General features: G+C 41.0%; 1 protein-coding gene across 5 annotated transcripts in view; it reads right to left on the bottom strand.

The window, feature by feature from the left end:
* Positions 1–18,985, bottom strand: part of CACNB2 (calcium voltage-gated channel auxiliary subunit beta 2) — a 396,022-nt gene that overhangs the window by 116,905 nt on the left and 260,132 nt on the right. For 3 of the 5 annotated variants that reach the window (XM_024750058.1, XM_024750061.1, XM_024750060.1), the window contains exon 3: positions 13,360–13,479. In XM_024750058.1, coding sequence (XP_024605826.1) covers positions 13,360–13,479 — 120 coding nt within the window. Of the gene's footprint in view, positions 1–13,359; positions 13,480–14,524; positions 14,594–18,985 lie in introns of those variants that run through there. The other 2 variants (XM_024750059.1, XM_024750062.1) reach the window with 1 other exon arrangement.

Genomic DNA, 18,985 nt, shown 5'->3' with positions numbered 1-18,985 from the left:
AAGGCATCAGCCATTCTACCTGGAGGAAGACTGGGATTCTTAACAAAGGCTCTTGTACTTTGTAAACCCTTAGGGTACATGGATTTGTTTCAGGGGTCTATGAATGTCACCATCAATTTCCTCATTTATAAAATGGGGTAAACATATCTGTCCTCCCTTCCCCACGAAGTAGTTGTAAGGACCAAGCAAAGTAAAACAAGGAATTTCAACACTGAGACATTGTATAAACATGATGGTACATAAGCTGACTGTTCCTCTGGAAAAGGCTCGAAGATTTCATCATATATTCAAAGGCATTCATGATCCAGAAAAGATGAAGAAATAGTTTTTTTAAATCCTTATAAAACAGGTTCCATGTTGATGATGTTAACGATAAACATTTTTTTTCAGCCAAGGAAATACCATATATATTTCAGGGAAATGTAAAAAAATACTTCAAGAGCTAAGATTACAAGGTACCCTATTTGTCTAAGTCAGATGGATAGTTTTTCTTGGACCACAGTTAACAAGTGTGACTGACCTTTATTAATATCAACACATTTTACGTAGATAGGAATTTTTAGGGAAAAAAAAATTCAAACTCCTTTTTCATAGAGTTACTACAATTTACCAAATGCCTGCTTTTTCATTTTACCAAAACATTTAGCAAAGTAGAAGAACGGAAACAAATGGTTCATGTTTTGTAAAACTAAGGTATTCCGGAGAAATTTAATGTTATCGTTTTGAGGTATAAACATGACTATGTTTTTTTGTTCGTTTTTTTTGTGTGTGTGGTGTGCGGGCCTCTCACTGTCGGACGCGCAGGCTCAGCGGCCCAGCCGCTCCGCGGCATGTGGGATCTTCCCGGACCGGGGCACGAACCCGTGTCCCCTGCATCGGCAGGCGGACTCTCAACCACTGCGCCACCAGGGAAGCCCCATGACTATGTTTTCAAATTAAAAATCCTTTTCAGTTCCAAATCCCTTTGGATAGGGTCAAACTCCAACATCAGACTAAATTCTATACTGAAGATGGCTGTCTGGGTATAGCTGAGACTTCAAGTAGCTGACTCTCGCTCAAAGAACAGGCCTTGGTATTATAGCAAAATATTAGCGAAGTGTACATTTCTTAATGTGTTAAGCTTGAATAAAATATTTAAGGTTGGGACACATCCCTTTAGCGGAGTTTTGATCACTTGGATAAGAGGATGCTGAGGCACTGCCCCCTCTGAGATGCCGACTCAGATGCAGATCATGTGGTAAAACGGACACAAAACATAAGGCGGCTCGTAAACTCTAGTGCACGGTCTGGAGTTGCTGCGGGACCTGGGCTTCAGGGTGATCAACTTCCCTCTTTCATTTTAAAGTGAGGAGGTGAAGAAGACAGTATTGTACATTACCATGGGGCTACTAGTTAAATGTCCTTTTAGACTGCACTCCTGGGAATTAGGAATCAAGGCTTAATCATTTTATATCCTCTAGCATCACCCATACGGCAAGGGAGGGGGTCAAATACAGGTGTGTTGAATGAATAATGCCTTCATTTAGCATGTGGAGATTTCTGTCTATTCAAAAGATTTTTATACTTCATTGTGTATGTCCATTATAGGATTATTATATGTTTCAGATGACTTAACTGCACAGAATTAAGCTAGTGGCATACGCCAATGATCTGCTTTAATTCTGCGTGACGGTGTGTGATACACGGTTGCCTTGTAAACCAACGTGTAACTTGACTTGCATCTACAAGGAATGTTGGTTGACTCAAATGTAGGGTTACGATGGGTCCAATAAATATTTCATCTAAGGATGACCACAGTTCCTCTAAGAAGACAAAAGTAAGGGTTAAGGTGTTTAAAATCCAGGGAATGGATCTAGAAAGCAGAAAGACTGGACAACTTAATTGATGATTGACTGCCGACATTTTTGCTTCCTTCCTGTCAAACACACTTCCTGGTCCCATCTTTGGAGGTAGGGTGAGCAGAGTATTAACCTCACTTTTTTTTAAAGTGAGGAGAAGAACTGACTTTTTTTTTTTTTTTTAAAGCAATCAGTGTTAATCCTGCAAATATCAGTAGAAAGGATTCTTACTAGGGAATCACTAGGTCAAAAATAACTTTCCCAGCTAATGTCATCCATCTTCCTTCCTCAAGACAGGATTTAGTTAAAATAAATGAACACTTTCTCAAGCCACACAAGTTTCTTTAAAACCATCACTAAGGCAGTTTCCTAGTTTTTCTTTACAACACATTCTCATCTCTCTCAAGTCAATTATAACGTCTAACTTTACATTTTTGGCTGCTATAATTTTTAGACCATTCCTTTCACCATTTTTTTTCCTTAGGAGGAGACAACACTTATGAAATCTCTTTTCACATAGTTTCATCGTGATTTCAATCCTCCCTCCCTTGACCTACTTAAACTCAATTTCTTCAGCATTCTTCATCCAACCTGTTTCCTAGATATTTGATTATTTTTCCATTTCTCTATAGGAAGACCCTATTCAAACATTTTTAGGCACATCCCATCTGCATCTCTGTTTAACCAAGAGTACGGTACACAATATATCCTGAAAGCTCCCCTTTTTTTTTTGGCCACACTACGTGGCATACGGGATCTTAGTTCCCCGACCAGGGATCGAACCCAGGTCCCCCTGCAGTGGATGCATGGAGTCAACCACTGGACTGCCAGGGAAATCCCCTGAAATCTCCTCCTTTAATAACATATTAGACTGAAGAAATTTTAGCTCAAAATTTTTGTTTAAACGATATTAAAATGTAAAAAAGCATTAATTCCAATCAGTGGCATACGTACCATAAACTAAACTCTAACTGTACTATCTGGATGCAATAGCCAAAAAAAAAAAAGAAGCAGAGGTGGTGTTTTTATTTTTAAATTAGTTTTAATAGTTGCCATGCTGGGTTTTTTTTTTTTGCTTTTGTTATTTAAGAAAAAAAAAGTTTTATTCCTTTAATCCTTCCAGAACATGTAAGAAAGAGGCAGCATTAGTACACGTCAGTTTATCCTTCGAAGAGGGACTCACTGATTAGGTGAAAGAACGTAGGACAGAATTCTACCAAACAGAAGCCTGGGTCCTTGTCCTAATTCTGTCACTTAAGAGCTCAATGAGCTTGAACAAGACTCTTCAATATCCACCATCAATTTCTTCATAAAATGGGGTAGCCATACCTGCCCTCCTTTCCCCACTGAGTAGTTGCAAAGACCAAGCAAAGTTATACTTTGGGATACTGGGGACTGCAACACTGAGACACTACATAAACATGAGCTACTAATGGCTGATGGTACAGCTTAACAGCATCATTAAAAAAAAGTCCAGGATACACACACACACACAAAAATTCTTTACAGCATTATTCACAGGAGCCAGGAGGTGGAAGCAGCCCAGATGTCCCTCAACAGATGAACGAATAAAGAAAATGTGGTCTACCTACATAACGGAATATTATTTGGCCTTGAAAAAGAAGGAAATTCCGTCACATGCTACAACATGGATGAGCCTTCAGGTCATGATGCTAAGTAAAAGAAACCAGTCACAAAAGGACCAATACAGTATGATTCCATTATACGCGGTACCTCGGGTAGTCAAAATCATGGAAACAGAAACTAGAATGGTAGTTGCCAGGGACTGGGGGGAGGAGGAAACAAAGAGATATTGGCCAACAGGTAGAGAGTTTCAGGTTTGCAAGATGAGAAAGTTCTAGAGGTGCGACACAACAACCGGAACATAGTCAACACGACTGAACTGTACACTTCAAAATGGTTAAGAGGATTAATGAAATCCACTTTGGTGTGGTTAGTTTAAGGTAAATTGGAATTAGATGGGATTTACACAAAATTAAACCAAAATTACATCCTTTGTTGGACCCTCAGTTAGCAATCTTGATAACCTTAGAAAAAAGCACATCACTGGCTAGCAAAGGCTCTATCCACAAAGAGACATCCACTTCATGGTGGGGCATCTATAATCCCTGTTGCCCTGATTCTGGTCTTCCAGCCCTCTCCCACCCCAGCAGTACCTCCCATCCACCTGCTCCCCATTCCTACAGCCTTTGGCTCACTGCTGTTAGTCTATCACTTATCACCTTATGCTCAGCCAGGACACACATGTCTGGCATCATCATTAATTGGACCAGGAGCTTCTTGAGGGAGAAACCACATCTAGCAGGTCTCTGATACTCCTTCTTCTAGCTCCTAGCTCAATAGCACAATACCACCCATCAAATGTTTGCTAATTGAATAAATTCTACTGTCTTACAGTTTTCAACATCTTTCCTTTCGTTGTTGGTGGGGCAAAAACTCAAGAGCAGGGAGAGGCTGAGTGTTTTAACTGCTTAAAGATCTTTGTGTTGTTCCCCGTTCATATCCGGTAGAGAGAAAAAGAGGGAAGAATCATGTATTTATAGCTGTGCTTATAAAGATACCATAAAGATGTTCAGTTACAGCTCTCAAAGAAAAAGAAGGCTTGAGCAGCAAAGTTTATAATAATCCTTCCCCAATCCATTTATGGTTTTGAAACAGCCAGAAGTCTGTATTATATTAACAGTCCTTAAAAGGGTTCTTACACAAGAGTGCAGTTTGAATGTGGGCAAACCTCAGCACCCTAGAACTCCCATTAATAAAAACCATAAATCCACTGTAAGAGAGTGCTGAATTAGAGTATCGGGTTCCCTTTAAAACATGTTAACTCTTATCCATTGGAAACTTAAAACTCACTCCTGGGTAGACTGCCAAGATAAATATAACCATAAGGAAACAGGGAACGATATGTAATTTTATTCCTAAAATACTCAGGTGTTACTCAGAAAAGAACCCGTGAGAAGAGCAAGAGAGCACTGTGTTAACTTGCTCTTGATAACGGACGCACGAATCTACAGCCACAAGATTAAGAAGCACAGAGCCTGCCTTTACTCTCAAGGGGCTCAAAGTCTAGTGCAGGGGACGGGACACCGCCTCAGTCCCGGGGACGGATAGGAGTGCAATTGGACCTGATCGATGAGCTGCTGTCAACATCACGTCATAGTGCAAATGCCACTCAGGGCAGCTGTCACTGGACAGTACAGATGTGCCACCCAGCACTCACCACCAAGCCAGAAACAACTCCAAGACTAGTGACCACGTAACAGAGCAGAGCCCTATGGGGCCTTCCCAGAACCCCCCACCCCAAGTCCTCCGCCTGCCTCGTCTGTAGAAAAACTTGAGCCAAAGCATACGTTTCATGAGAGAAGTAAGAAAATGCAGATACGAAGGAAAACCGTCAAACAAAACAAAATAATAATAGTTTAGTCCTTAAACAAAGTCAAGGACCTTTAGTTCCTCTTCAAGGGCTATGGATAATATTCTGAGCCATGTCCTGTGAGCTGTTGTGCAGATACTGAAACCCCACCAGGTGGAAGAAGTTAACTACATGATGACCAGACTGTAGCCATGACATAAGCTGCCACAATTCCAATGAAACAGGAACAAACCGATCCTGGATAACTGTACTTAAAACAATCAAGATGATGCTGATCAGATCACCCCATGACCAACTGCAAGAGGAATGTCAGAACTGACCGTGCTGTCCTGCATGAAGCCCCCTCCCTCTACCTACACACCCATGAAACTCCCCTTGAAAAGCTCTTGCCCCCGATTGGCAATGGGGAGTTGGTTCTTTGGGACGTGAGTCCACCTTCTCCCCAGGATTGCTGGCCTCCTCAATGAAGCTATCTTTCCTTTTACCCAACACTTGTGTCTCAGTGCTGGATTCTTGAGCAACAAGCAGTCGAACCTGAGTTTGGTAACAACCATATATAATGGTGTAGGGTGACCTTGCACAACTAAAAAGGGAATGAAAATAGTGGTTTCATTGCTTCTAATACAGACTCCCCATTAGACAATGAATTTGAAGGCAGGAGCAGTGTGTTCCAGCCACCTGTGCCCATCCCAGTCCCCTATCTGGGAAGTCTGGACTGGACGTGTACAGCTCATGCAGTTATCACTGGAACCAAGAGTGTCACATATAACTTATCAAAAGGTCAAGCAGCCAGACTACGGCAGAGATGGAATCCAAATCCACACTTTCCCGAGTTGAGTCGTCGTGACAGAGACCACGTGACCAGCAGCACCTTAAACGTCTCCTATCTGACCCTTTACAGAAAAAACCTGCTGACCCCTGGACCAAGGCTTTGAGCTCGGGAGGATGAAATTCACATTGACGGAAATAAGAAAATGCAGAGAAGAAAGGGTTTGAAGGAAAAACATGGGGAGCTCCATTTTAAACGTCAGAACTGATAGAGATGCCGTCAAAAGGAAGATGTGAGATACTAACACTAGGGAGAGAGGCCAAGGGCAGAGGTGCGGACTTAACGTGATGATGAAGCAGTGAGAAGGACTAGATGGTAAAAGGAAAGATGGCAGTGGTTTAAAACTCGTTATGGACGTGAAGCTCTCTATTCAAAAGGAGAGCTTACACAGAAGTCCCAATATGTCAAAAAAGAAAAAAGAAAAAAAAAAAAAAAAAGGAGAGAGCTGTTTTGTCTGGATCTAGGAAGAATGCACCAGAACTCGAGCTGCTGGACAGCCCTCTGCCTCTGTAGCAGCTCCCAAGAATCCACCAGTTTGAAAACCAAAGGCATGCCTCCAATGATAAAAGCCAGAAGGTCAAGGTTGGTGCATTTGGCTGGATGAACTTCCACACTTTGGTGGAGGGAAACAGTGGAAGATATTGAAAAGGAACAACCAGAGAGGTAGTAGAAATAGGCTTATGTTGTAGCCAGGACCTGCCCGACAAAACTGACTCAGTAGAGAAGAAAAACCCTGAGGCCAGTGTGAGTAAGAGCCAGCCAGCCTGCTGGGGGATGAGAGACCACCCAGAGGAAAAGGAGCCACCCAAGCTGACAGCTGCCAACCTACAGACACGGGCAAGAGTCCATCCCAGATCAGCCAGTCACCAGCTCACCTGCCAGCTGGCCAGTGATGCGTGGAAGAGCACCGTGACCTAAGCCACTAGACAGAGAGCAGTTTGTTCTGATGTAAAAGACAGTTCAGGAATTGATGCTGTAGGTACGGCATGATCGTAACTGCTCTAGAGGATTTCAAAAAGCTTTGCTTTTTCCTCTTCTATCTTTCAAGTTGGCTATCACGAACAGTAATCACTCAGCAAGTGTTGTCAGTACTGTGTTATTACTATTATTGTCAATTAACACTGGAGATGGGTGGAATTACAGCGCCAGCGTGTATGACTGTACCTACCCAGTCATATTTATGAGTTACGCAGAAGCCTAACAGGTGCACGGGGCTTTCACATACTTTTGCTTTCTTACAGGTAGAAAAAAATGCAACCTAAGTTAATATGTATTTCAACAATAAATGAACTCACGATGCTGGAAATTAGACATATTTTGCCAATTTTCTAGCTGTATTTGGAAGGTAGTCGCTATGAGCAAAAGAGGGCTGACAGTGTTTCAATGCAAAAATTAAGAGACATTAAAATCAACAATGGGAAAATAATTTGAGCCTAAAATATCTTCCAAAGAATGTCTCCCATACTTCATGTTTTGGGTGATGAGACCTCTCTGCTGGATTTTCTTACCAATTAAATGTGTTATTTTCCCCCTATGTGTAGAGTGCGTGATAAGAGAGTATGTGATACAGGCACATACACATACTTCTCTCCCACCTCCCACGTGATTTTCCCAGTAAGATTCATTTTTAAAAACATGTCTAATGTTTCTTGAAATAAAAAATTCATGTTTGGGTTGAAGGTGAATAACCACCATTCCTGTTTCTTCTTTCTTCTGAAAAGGCCAGGTAGGGGAATATTCCCAACTGGGTAGGATTCTCCCAGTGTCTAAGGCATTTATGGACTAAGGTAATAGGAGAAACATTTCTTTCCTCTTTTATAGTATGTTTATTGATAAATGTGGGGAATAAAAACACGGTCAACTGAACAAATGCTTCCTCCTGAAAGTTTTTTTTTTTTTAAAGTCTAAACACATAGATGCAAAGAACAAAAAATGAGATGGGAGTAGACAAAAACGTAGGGTAGAGAAAACAATAGGCAGTGGCAATTCACAGAGTAGAAAGAGTGAAAACTAAAGTATCAAGAGACTGTGGACTCGTTTGGGGACACCAATCAGATGAAAAGAAAAGCCACCCCCCCCCACTACCCTATAAAAGACCAGCAGTCAAGAAGCTTCCGGTCAGCTGAATGTCATGCTCTTAATTATGAATGGATAACCCCAAGTCAAACTTTTGAAGAAAGTCTCCAGATGTAAGAATAAAATCCAACTAAAAAGTTTAAAAAACACTGACAGCACAGAAAAATCTTTAAAAGATAATCTTAAGAGATATAAGAGAAAATATTATAGCCATGGAATAAGGACAAGAAGCTATAAAAAGGGAGACAAGAGGAAAGTTCTTGGAAATTCGACATTTTCAAAAATAAAAATTTCAATAGGTAGGTTAAAAGTGGAGAAGAACTCGATTACCAGAGCAAAAAGACAGAGGGACAGTAGGGAAACATGAGTAGAGAAGAAAACTCTAATCAGACACGTGAAAAACTAGAGAACCAGAAAAAAGAGGAAAGAACGGGAGAAGAAATGATCAAAACCAAATAAAGAAACAAACAAATAACACACTTTCCAGAAGTGAAGTGACTGGCCCTTCACGCTGAACATTCACACGAAGAGCAGGGCACAAGAAATAATAAGCCTCACACCAAGGCAACATTTCAAAATTCCAAGGGAAGAACAGTTCTCAAAATATTAGAGAAAATTATATAGACATCGAGCTCAGAGACAGAATGACATGGGCAATCACAACAGCAGTGCTGGATGCCAGAAGAAAACAAAACAATGCCTTTAAAATTCAGAAGAAAAACGCTTTTCATACATCAATACTATACCCAGCCAAACTAGCAATTAAATGTGAGGCTACAATAAAGACATCTTCAAGTTGGTACGGTCTCAGAAAAGTAACCTTCCTCTGGAAGGTTCCATGTTTTCTGGCTGCTGAGCCTCTCCTAATGTTAGCCATTACTCACATTACTTATCAGGCCTTCCCTCTTCTCCACTCCCCACTTTCTACTTTACAAGCTAAACTCCATCCTGGAAGTATGTGTAGTTCGAAGCCATCACCACCTCCAGGAAGGATTTTCTGTTTCTGCCAGAAGGGGGCAGTCTATTCCTCTGGAGACTCTCAGACCTCTTCACTCCCCTAAAATTCTTCTCGTCTGTTCCTGATTAGTGTGATTTAAGGCCACGACTTTTCTCCCTAAACAAATACTAGAAGTTTTCTACAGCAAAATATCTGCCTGTCTTTTTCTTGTGGCTCTGGTCTTGCAATGCCTTCCCTACTCACCAACTGTGACTGACACACTTTCTTCAATATAGTAGACATTTACTAGTAAGAGAGCAACTGACTTAAAATTTAACAATCCATTCTGCTAAGAATACCACACCGAACCTATTTCATCTCTGCTCCAATGCCTTCCACATCCAGATTTCCCAACTCAGAGTCTCTGCACATAGGGCAGGAAGGATCATTTTTGGGGAGTGAAACGGAAAAGAAAAAAAAAAATTCTTTCAATTGAAAAAATATGATCTTAGGACCCAGCAACATCCATGCAAAAATTTGTACATGAAGGTATGTAAGAGCATTACCCACAATAGCTTAAAAATGGAAACAACCCAGATGTCCACCAACTGATAAATGGATAAATAAAATGTGATCTATACAGACAATGGAATATTACTCGACAAGGAAAAGGAATGGAGTACCAATACGTGCTGTAACAGGAGTGAACACTGAAAATGTTACATAAGTGAAAGCAGCCAATCACAGCAGACCTCCTATCGCATGATTTCATTTACATGCAATAACGAGAACAGACAAATCTATAGACACAGAAAAGTTGAGCAGTGGTTGCCTAGGGCTGCGGTGGGTGGGGAGAATGGGACATGACCACTGATTTAGAACATGGGACTTCTTTAGGGGACAATGAAAATGTTCTAAAGTTGGTTATAGCGATGGCTGCACCATGCTAAATATTCTAAAAGCCACTGAATTGTACAATTTTTTAAAAAATATTTATTTATTTATTTAATTTTGTCTGCTCTGGGTCTTAATTGCTACATGCACAATCCTTTTTTTTTTTTTTTTAGTTGTGGCACGTGGGCTTCTTAGTTGCGGTATGCATGTGGGATCTATTTCCCCAACCAGGGATAGAACTTGGGCTCCCTGGATTGGGAGCACAGAGTCTTACCCACTCGACCATCAGGGAAGTCCCAAATTGTACACTTTATCTCAATAAGCCTGTTCTAATAAAAAGATCAATGTGGGAATAAACTAAATTCCTGTATTATTTGTGTTTAAGAGCACTAGCTTAAATAGGGCAGGCTTTGCAAAGTACGGCAAACCTGAACAAGATCAAAATGTGCGTCTGGGATCAGAAAACACCAAGTTGAAAAACAAGGTCATATCAGTTACTTGCCTCAAAATAAATATTTAATCTGTTCACTGTAGAGTTAACTAGTTTAAGAGAAGCCATACTAAAGCAGTAGTGAAAACTACTGGGTTTTATGGGAATCACAGTCGGCCTGGTTATATAACCTTACGTAGGTCACTCAATTTCAAAAGGTATTTTCTCTAGTTTCACTCCTTGCTAATCACCTTATTTCATGGGCATATTCTTGGCAATTAATGGGTAATATATTTCATATTTACAGAGTGCCAGGATCTGAAAGCACTGTTGAGGTTTGTTCCGGGCATTTGCACGCACTTCGGGCACATGATCTGCAGGGTTGGTAAGTTAAAGCACCCACTTAGAAAGGCTTCCTGTTTGAGGGATACTATCATAGTTACAAAACAAATGTAGAAAACGTTTTGAGTCTTCCAAAATGAATGGAAAAAGTGTTTGAAAGTCTCTTAAAAGTAAACAATGATTTCGTATATTTTTGAACTTAAAGGTTTCATTTTGAAATACGTCCCACAAAGGCACAATGATCTACTGGTGGAGGAAAGGAGATTAAAAATAGCCTAATGAATGACCCATCTACAATCCTCCTTTGGTATACCTTCTTCAAAGATATCAGAATTAAGAAATCAGGCCTACCAAACCATGATTTTAGCTAAAAGTAAACTTAAATCCTACTCTCTGTATCTTCTTTCAGAACATATTCCAATTCTCACTCACCCTAATGTAACTCATTTGAATACATCAGAGGTTTAAGATGTGGGCCTAATTTTAAAGAAGAAAGATGGATGTAGGTAAACTATTTTCATTAAACATACGATATAGCCCTTCAATCATTTTGCCTTTGTTTTAAATTCTCTTCATTTTCTTTCATCTCTACTTCACTTGTAACTATAAGCTTTTTAGTCTGTATGACAAATAACACGAATCTGGTTTGATTTAGGAACAATATTATGATCCACACTGGGTTGAAAAATATTTAAAAGTTCTATGCAGCTGTGTCACTGAACTCAGAACTTACAGCAGTGAGAGACAAAAACGCACCAATCAGATAACTAAAGACTTTGTGGTTTGTGAAAAGCAAACCTACAAGACATTGGGTTGTATGATGTGATATGAGCCTGTGAAACTGTTTTAATTTTGGTATGTGAAAAAATCACAAGAATAAACGAGTGCAAATAGAACACTCTTATTTCTGGAATACAGACTCATTTATTTTTCTTGACTTTTCTTTTCACTCAGGTGCGAAATATAGAGTGCAGAATTCAGATTCTAAATTGCAACTTATATTAGCTACACTGCAAATTTGGGGCAATTAACTTCACTACTCACACATTCATTATTTAATTCCAACTTCATAACTCTTCTATTGCAGTAAGAACATTTAACAAGAAATGTACCCTCTTAACAATTTCTAAATGTAGATTGCGAACTGCAGGCACAGCGTTGTACAGGACATCTCTAGGACTTAATCATCTTACGTAACTGAAACTTTCTCTCCATGGAATAGCAGCTCCCCATCTCCTCCTCTAGCCCCGGGCAACCACCATCCTGCTCTCTGCTTCTAGGAGTCTGACTCCTTAAGATACCTCCTATCAGTGGAATCATAAAGTGTCTGTCCTTCTGTGATCTGCCCTCCACTTTCATCCATATTGTCACAGCATAATGTTTTAAATGGTTCACTTGGGTAGGGCAGATTCATTGGTGGCAACTGGGCCACACCTTGCTTTATCGGTTTCCTGCCTCTGCCCTTTATGAATCCTCTCACAGTCAAGACTGTGTCGCACCTGGAGATGCCTTCCCTGCTCGCTGAGGTGAGAACATTGTTTTGATGTCCGGAAGTCCTGCTTTTCTTTTTAAAAGTCAAGGTCTCCTGGCAGCTCCTCTGCAAACTACTATGGCAGCTGGGCTACAGGTCACATGCATATTACATAATGGCAGTCCATGCGTTCAAACGAGCATCTCCAAGCCACGATTCCCATAGCAACACACAGAGATTTTACTCATCTTAGAGATGAAGCAGCCAGCAGAAATATTCTAATGTTAGTTACCCTCGATTTTCTTTTTTCTTTTTTTTTTTTAGCAAGATCAACACAGCACTTTTTTCGAAGCAGTCATTTTTTCAAAAGAAAACCGATGAAGACCGTGTTTAAATATGTTCACTTAAAAGTTACCGAGTTACCACACACACCAAGCCTCTCTGAACATGAACAACAGTCGATGCTTTAGAAATAGCTGCTATTTGAACGAATGCATGGGAAAAAGAATCCAAGTCACGGCCATTAGTGAAATGAAACAGTCTCAGCTGAATTCTGTACTTCTATGTTTCATATGTCTTTTCCAGTCCCCCCTTCCATATATATGCACTTTGTTATTGTGGGATGGAGAAGAAAGTGCTCCAAGGGAACAATTTTAATGAATAAAATCCTTTCTTGCTTTATTTTTGAAAAGCATAATGCAATCCATTTTGTAAATATAAGAAAAATGCCATCATAAAACACCTAGGGAGTAAAATTTGGGAGAAAAATTGCTAAGAGAATAAACATTAGCTCGAAGAATGTCTGTTTTTCTGAGCAGAGAAATGGTTTCCTGAAAAAACTGAAGTAAAATCCTTTTGATATTAGAAGGAGTTTTTCCTCTTTGCATATTCAGGGATCCTTTCTGTGTGTCTAAATAAACCATCCACCCACAGAAACAAGTTGCCTGGATTATAAGACAACATAAAAGGCAAAACCGCCCATATATCACACTGCCTTTCTCCGTCAAGGGAAGAAAGTACATTCCATTTCTTGTACCTCTCTTCTGCCAGAGAGACCACATGTGCACTTCAGGAGGAACTGCCACAGGTGGCCCATCACGGACCCAGCACGACATGCAAAGAGCCTGGCGGAGAACGGAGGGTTTTACCTTTGCTTTCTCCAGCTGGGCCTGGGCCTGTCGCCGTGCTTCTCTGCGCACCGTCTCCCGATCTTCCTCCAAAGAAACATCTGAATCGGAGGGACGGCTGGTGTAGGAGTCTGCCGAACCCTGGAGAGGGAAATCGACCTTTTAAAAGAGATTGCATCGGGCTTCCCTGGTGGCGCAGTGGTTGAGAGTCCGCCTGCCGATGCAGTGGACGCGGGTTCGTGCCCCGGAGCGGGAAGATCCCACATGCCGCGGAGCGGCTGGGCCCGTGAGCCATGGCCGCTGAGCCTGCGCGTCCGGAGCCTGTGCTCCGCAACGGGATAGGCCACAGCAGTGAGAGGCCCGCGTACCGCAAAATAAATAAATAAATAAAAGAGATTGCATCTATGAGGTTTGCAATGGCCACGTCTCACTGACACGGCAGTCAGCTTCCTAGACTGTGCTATCCATTCCTGAAAAGAGGAGAAAATAATCCACCTGGTGGCAAACCAGCTCCACACATGGCGCTCTGGTCTGCAGACCACGCACTAGGAGAGCTGTGCCTTCCAAATTACCATTCCTTCCCAAACCTTATGGGCCAGTTAGCAGCCTTTCTGGAAGCCAGAACAAGTTCTTTGTATCATCAAACCAGCTCTGTGCTGCAGTGCACCGTAGGGCACAGGCGGGTTTCAAGGAGAGCTTCAAGAACAGTCTACAGCTACAGCAAGAATTTCCAATTAGAAAGAAGACAGGCTAATAGAACATACAGGAAAGTCGAGCGAGTTACCAACTTGAACTCTCTGAAATGTCACTACCATAGATGTCACCCACTTTCACCTTAAGCACCCTTTTGTACCTACCTCCGTATTCACCTGATACCTCCTCTGACAAACCTGTAATGCAGTAGCCGCCGGCTTCCCTCAATCTTTAAGCAACACATTGTTTTTCAATCCCTTTAAAGAGATATTTCATCAAAGCTGTCTACGGAAAACACCTGCCCGGGAGAGCTCCTAGGGCAATAAATCACAGCATAGGAAAAGGAGCTCGGAGGATTAGAGGACTCTCTCCCGTTCCCTCTCCAGCAATCAACATATTAATCATCACGGGCGCCCCGGACAATCCTCACCGTACCAGCAGCAGAAACAACGACAAAATAACGTCTCCCCTCAACGAGAGCCCTGGAGCTTACAGAGATGTCCGAATTCTTCAGCCTTCCTCCCTTGGCGCGTTTCAGAAGCCTGACCCAGGTGGCCTTCATCAGCCAGACAGCGCCCTTCTCGTCCGCAGCTGCAGCCCCGGGCACCGATCCTCAGTGCGCGCTGAGCCCCGCAGAACCCCTTCTCTGTTCCCGTCCATGCTCTGGGCAAACCCCTCCTCTCCGTCCCTTTCTGCCTTCGGGGCTTTCACTTCCTAGCCCGGAGGACTCCAGTCCAAGGAGATTCTTATTTTCCCATTCCAGCCAGTGGGGAGGGGAAACAAACACTCGAATGATTTCGATTGCTTTAAAGATAACACTTCAAGTGCATCCAAAGGCATCAACTCGTCCTAAACTTCACGCATCTTATTACCCTATTCTCTTCCCGACTCTTGGATCGTTAAAAGCCATTAGTTGTAAGAGAGCCTTTAAAACACACACACACACACACAAACCAACCTAGTGCAAAACGTATGCAGTGACATTTGCAAGTGCAAAGGTCAAGCCTTATCTTCAGAGATCTGGAGGGGGAGGGCGGAGGACGCGCTCACCGCACTGGGCATGCTCCGCGTGTAGCCTTTTTACGCAGACGCTCACATCACATGGTTAGTCTCTGTCAAATTGCCATTTTGTATCCAAAGTGTAAACATCTGGAAAGGGCTTGTTGCTTCTATAGTAACAGGCACCTGTAATGTTTGGCATGTTTCTATTTCAGATCAAACATTCTCTCAAAAATAAAGTGTAATCTCTCCCTCTTTTTTTTTTTCGTTTAAGGATCTCTTTCCATTAATCTGCTGCAGAAAGTATATCCTATGCCATTGGACAATTCGTAGATAATAAATACGGTACACACTGATGGGCAACCAAAATCAAATCGTGCCCATCCATCCTAGTATCAAGCCGCTCTTGATGGCTCTTGATGTCCTAAACAAAATGCGAGAGATCTGCCCATGGCATTAGGTCTTGAAAGTAATCACGGCGCTAAGCAATGCGTTTAACGGAGCTCAAAGTGACTTCCAACTGCTTCTGTAACTGAGAAACTACCCTTCCAAATAAAGTCACTGGAATAAATAACAGCGTGAACTGTTATCACGTAATTACGAGGAAATTTCAAAGCTTGGTTGATTTATTAGGTGGCGTTAAGATTCACAGAACAATCTGGTCCAAACTCTTCTTACAAATAAAGTGATTGGGGCTTGGGAAAGAAAGTTACTTATTAATTTCCACTACTAATGGAATTACATTTTCGAAAGTTTATGAAGAAACACACACTTCCAGGTTTCTTAAAGTAAACATAAAATACTATCACTGCATTCCGAGCTACATTTCTGTTTGAGTGTCCTGGTGGGGATTGTTTTGTAAAGTCTCATGCGAATGAAAGAAAGGATTCTTATGAAAATCTTCCTTACTTTCCCTCCCTCCCTCCCTCCCTTCCAAACCCTCCCCACCGCCATTCCTTTCATTTCTAGGCTAAGACCAATCTTCATGACTTAAACACCAGAAAATACAGTAGAATAGAGGCTTTAGAATAAACGTTGTAGATCAAATGCACCCTCATTGTGGTATCATAACATAAATCAATAAACAGATTACTTACCTTGTTATCAAGTGAATGTAAAATGCATAAGGAATAGGAAATGCATTGCAAGTTTTTCATTCTAGTACAGTTCATGAGGGAGATAGGGGTTTTTCTATACCAACACACAGGCTAGGGGATTCCTAATTTTCCCAGAGGGTTTCCTATAGCAGGGATAGCACAGCAGAAAATTACCATGAAGCATGATTATATCTCATAAAAGACATCAGGCCCCGTAGTGACAAGTGCTGGCATTTTAAACCCAGTCACCCTGTCACAGGATCAGGTCATGCCTCAGTGAAGATACAAAGTTTCTGTCATTAAGAAGCCTATAACGAGAGGAAGAGAGTAACACACACACACACACACACAATTGTGTGTGATCTCATTCCCTTTTGAACAAAATAAGATTTTTTTAAAAAGCCTTTGCTCATAATCAGGTGTAGCTTTTAATTTACACAGTCATTTTGAGACCTGTTTCCAGGTTGAAATAATTAAGCAGTTTAAGAGCCCCTCTCCACTGAGTTTCGGCAATGATCTTTTTTTTTCTTTTAATTTTTTTAACATCTTTATAGGAGTACAATCGCTTTACAATGGTGTGTTAGTTTCTGCTTTATAACAGCAATGATCTTTTGAATACTTGCAACAATATATTAACCTCTGACAATATGTGTGACTTCAACTGATGTCCACGTGACTTTCATTCCTTGGATAAGTGAAGTACACACTTTCCAAATACTTTTCATTGTACAAGTTACACGTATCCATTACGGGACAAGAGACACACAGGTAACATTTACTTTAAATTCTCCCATCCAAAGAGAGTCAACTATTAAATGGTAGCGCTGTTTAGCTTCCAGAGTTCTTGCATTTTTGAAAGTCACCCTCCAAACGTGTGCCTTACAATTAATCTCCTTCCTTCCGGGAGTGTGGATTTATGCAGTCAGAAGTGGTGTATCTAATTAAGCTTCTGCCTTTGGTACCATATGGACTTTCTGGGTCATTCTGACAAGTAGCCTTCAATCAGGAAGAGGTGGCAGTCATTCCGTAAAGCCAGAAAAGGTTAGCACAAGATGTACCCCTGATCTCGCGGGTTCCTGCAATATGATTAGCTGAACTTTTGTAGTATTTGTCCTGGCAGGTACATCCCAGATGTCCTTTTCCACATCTTAATATTCTCATTCCTCATCATGCAGTTCTAAAATGCAATCTGCAGCTAATGTCTACCGATAGCTCACCTGGGGTCATTTATTTTTATCCTCAGGGGTCTCACTCCAAATTGTGTTCTTTGCTTACTGGAGACTTTAGTTAATCGGATTGATTGATGCTTCTATCTATTATTCAGTTTCTGGCGTTTTCCAATTTATGCCAAATATTTACACACAAAGCATCACGCTTTTCCTTTAACGCTTTTTTTTTTTGTAGTTGTAATGTTTGCTTTTTTCATGCTGTTCTCTACTGTTTCAATCATGTCTATTTCCAGGATGGTTTTTCTTGAATGTTCTTGTACTTCCTCTTTTAAAGCCAAAGGATAAGAGTCACCACCCTATTGAGGACTACCATCTTGGATGCCAAGTGGGTCGTCCATTCCTGTAGGAACTCTTCATATGAAGCCTGAAGCAATGCTCTTGGGCAAAATCAATTTCCCATAGTATCCCAAGGCTACCTCAATTTTAGACAAAGCTGTGTCCCATCCAAAATACTCAAGACTTCAAATGTATAGGACTCATGCATAAGACTCCTCGCGTACAGGACTATGCTAAGTTCAAAAATGACACGGGCTATTCAGATGAAGCCCATTTTCATTAATATTGTATACTCTGGTTTGCCAATGTCACAAAATTACTACTCAAATCCATTCAATCACGAAAATCTCAGATGTGACTGGCCTGCCATTTGGCGAAACTTGAAAATATCAACAGAGGTGATGGTGATAGATCTATCACCATCCCTGTTATGGGGATGGTGTTCATCCAAGTTCATCCCTGTTATGATTAAGTAAAAGCTAAAATATTAGCTTCAATTTTCTCAAGAGCATAGGAAAATCTGTAAACTTTGTGTAAGTTTCATAAGTACTGGTGAAGAGATTAAATTTTGCCCCGAAACTAAACCAAACCAAACCGAACAAAAACACACACCACATGCATCTATTCAGTACTTACTATTTTGGAACCATAAGTGCTACAACTATAAGTTAAACGCTGGGACTATGACTTAGTTTCCATCATGAAGCTTGATATTCTAGTGGAGAAGACCAATTAAAATAATTATCAGAAAAATAATTACAGTGAGAAAAGAGTGAACAGGCTGAGATGAGAGAATGATGACGGGAAGATGCTACTTTAGCTGGGAAGACAAGATGATCATCTGAGATGATATTTAAGCTGAAATATCCCAGAAGATAAAGAAAAAACAAGTTAGCCTTTGGATGTGCTGAGAAAAGCAATACAGGAAAAGGGAATGGAATATGCTAAGGCCCCGAGGACAAGGAATGCTTCGCAGTTTGAGGAAATGAACAGAGATCAGTGAGGCGACCGTGCTATCTTGCAGGTGTATTTACTTAAGCCTTCTCTCCTTTCCCTTCTTTTTCTCTCTGCAGGTGACACACCTGGAATATGTATTCTGGGAATCCTTTTCATTTATGTGGCACCACCTCACAGAAAAACTCCTCATACATGTTTGATTTTCTTAATTAGGAGCGGTATTCAAGTTGTCAGTAAATTCCACATTATTGGGAAAATCCTGTCTTCTGAGGTTTAAACACAGTTCTCTGAATTTCTTCCTTCTAAATCCAGGGCTATCTCTTAAAGGCTAACATCGGTATATTTTTGAGGTTGTTCTATATTACATTAATTCGAGCAATCAATTTATTAAGGCTA

This window comes from Neophocaena asiaeorientalis, unplaced genomic scaffold (assembly GCF_003031525.2).
Source record: "Neophocaena asiaeorientalis asiaeorientalis breed wild unplaced genomic scaffold, Neophocaena_asiaeorientalis_V1.1 scaffold4, whole genome shotgun sequence".
In the NCBI taxonomy this organism is placed as follows: Eukaryota; Metazoa; Chordata; class Mammalia; order Artiodactyla; family Phocoenidae; genus Neophocaena; species Neophocaena asiaeorientalis.
Note: the sequence above shows the minus strand (reverse complement) of the source record. Positions and strands in the feature narration are given on the sequence as shown.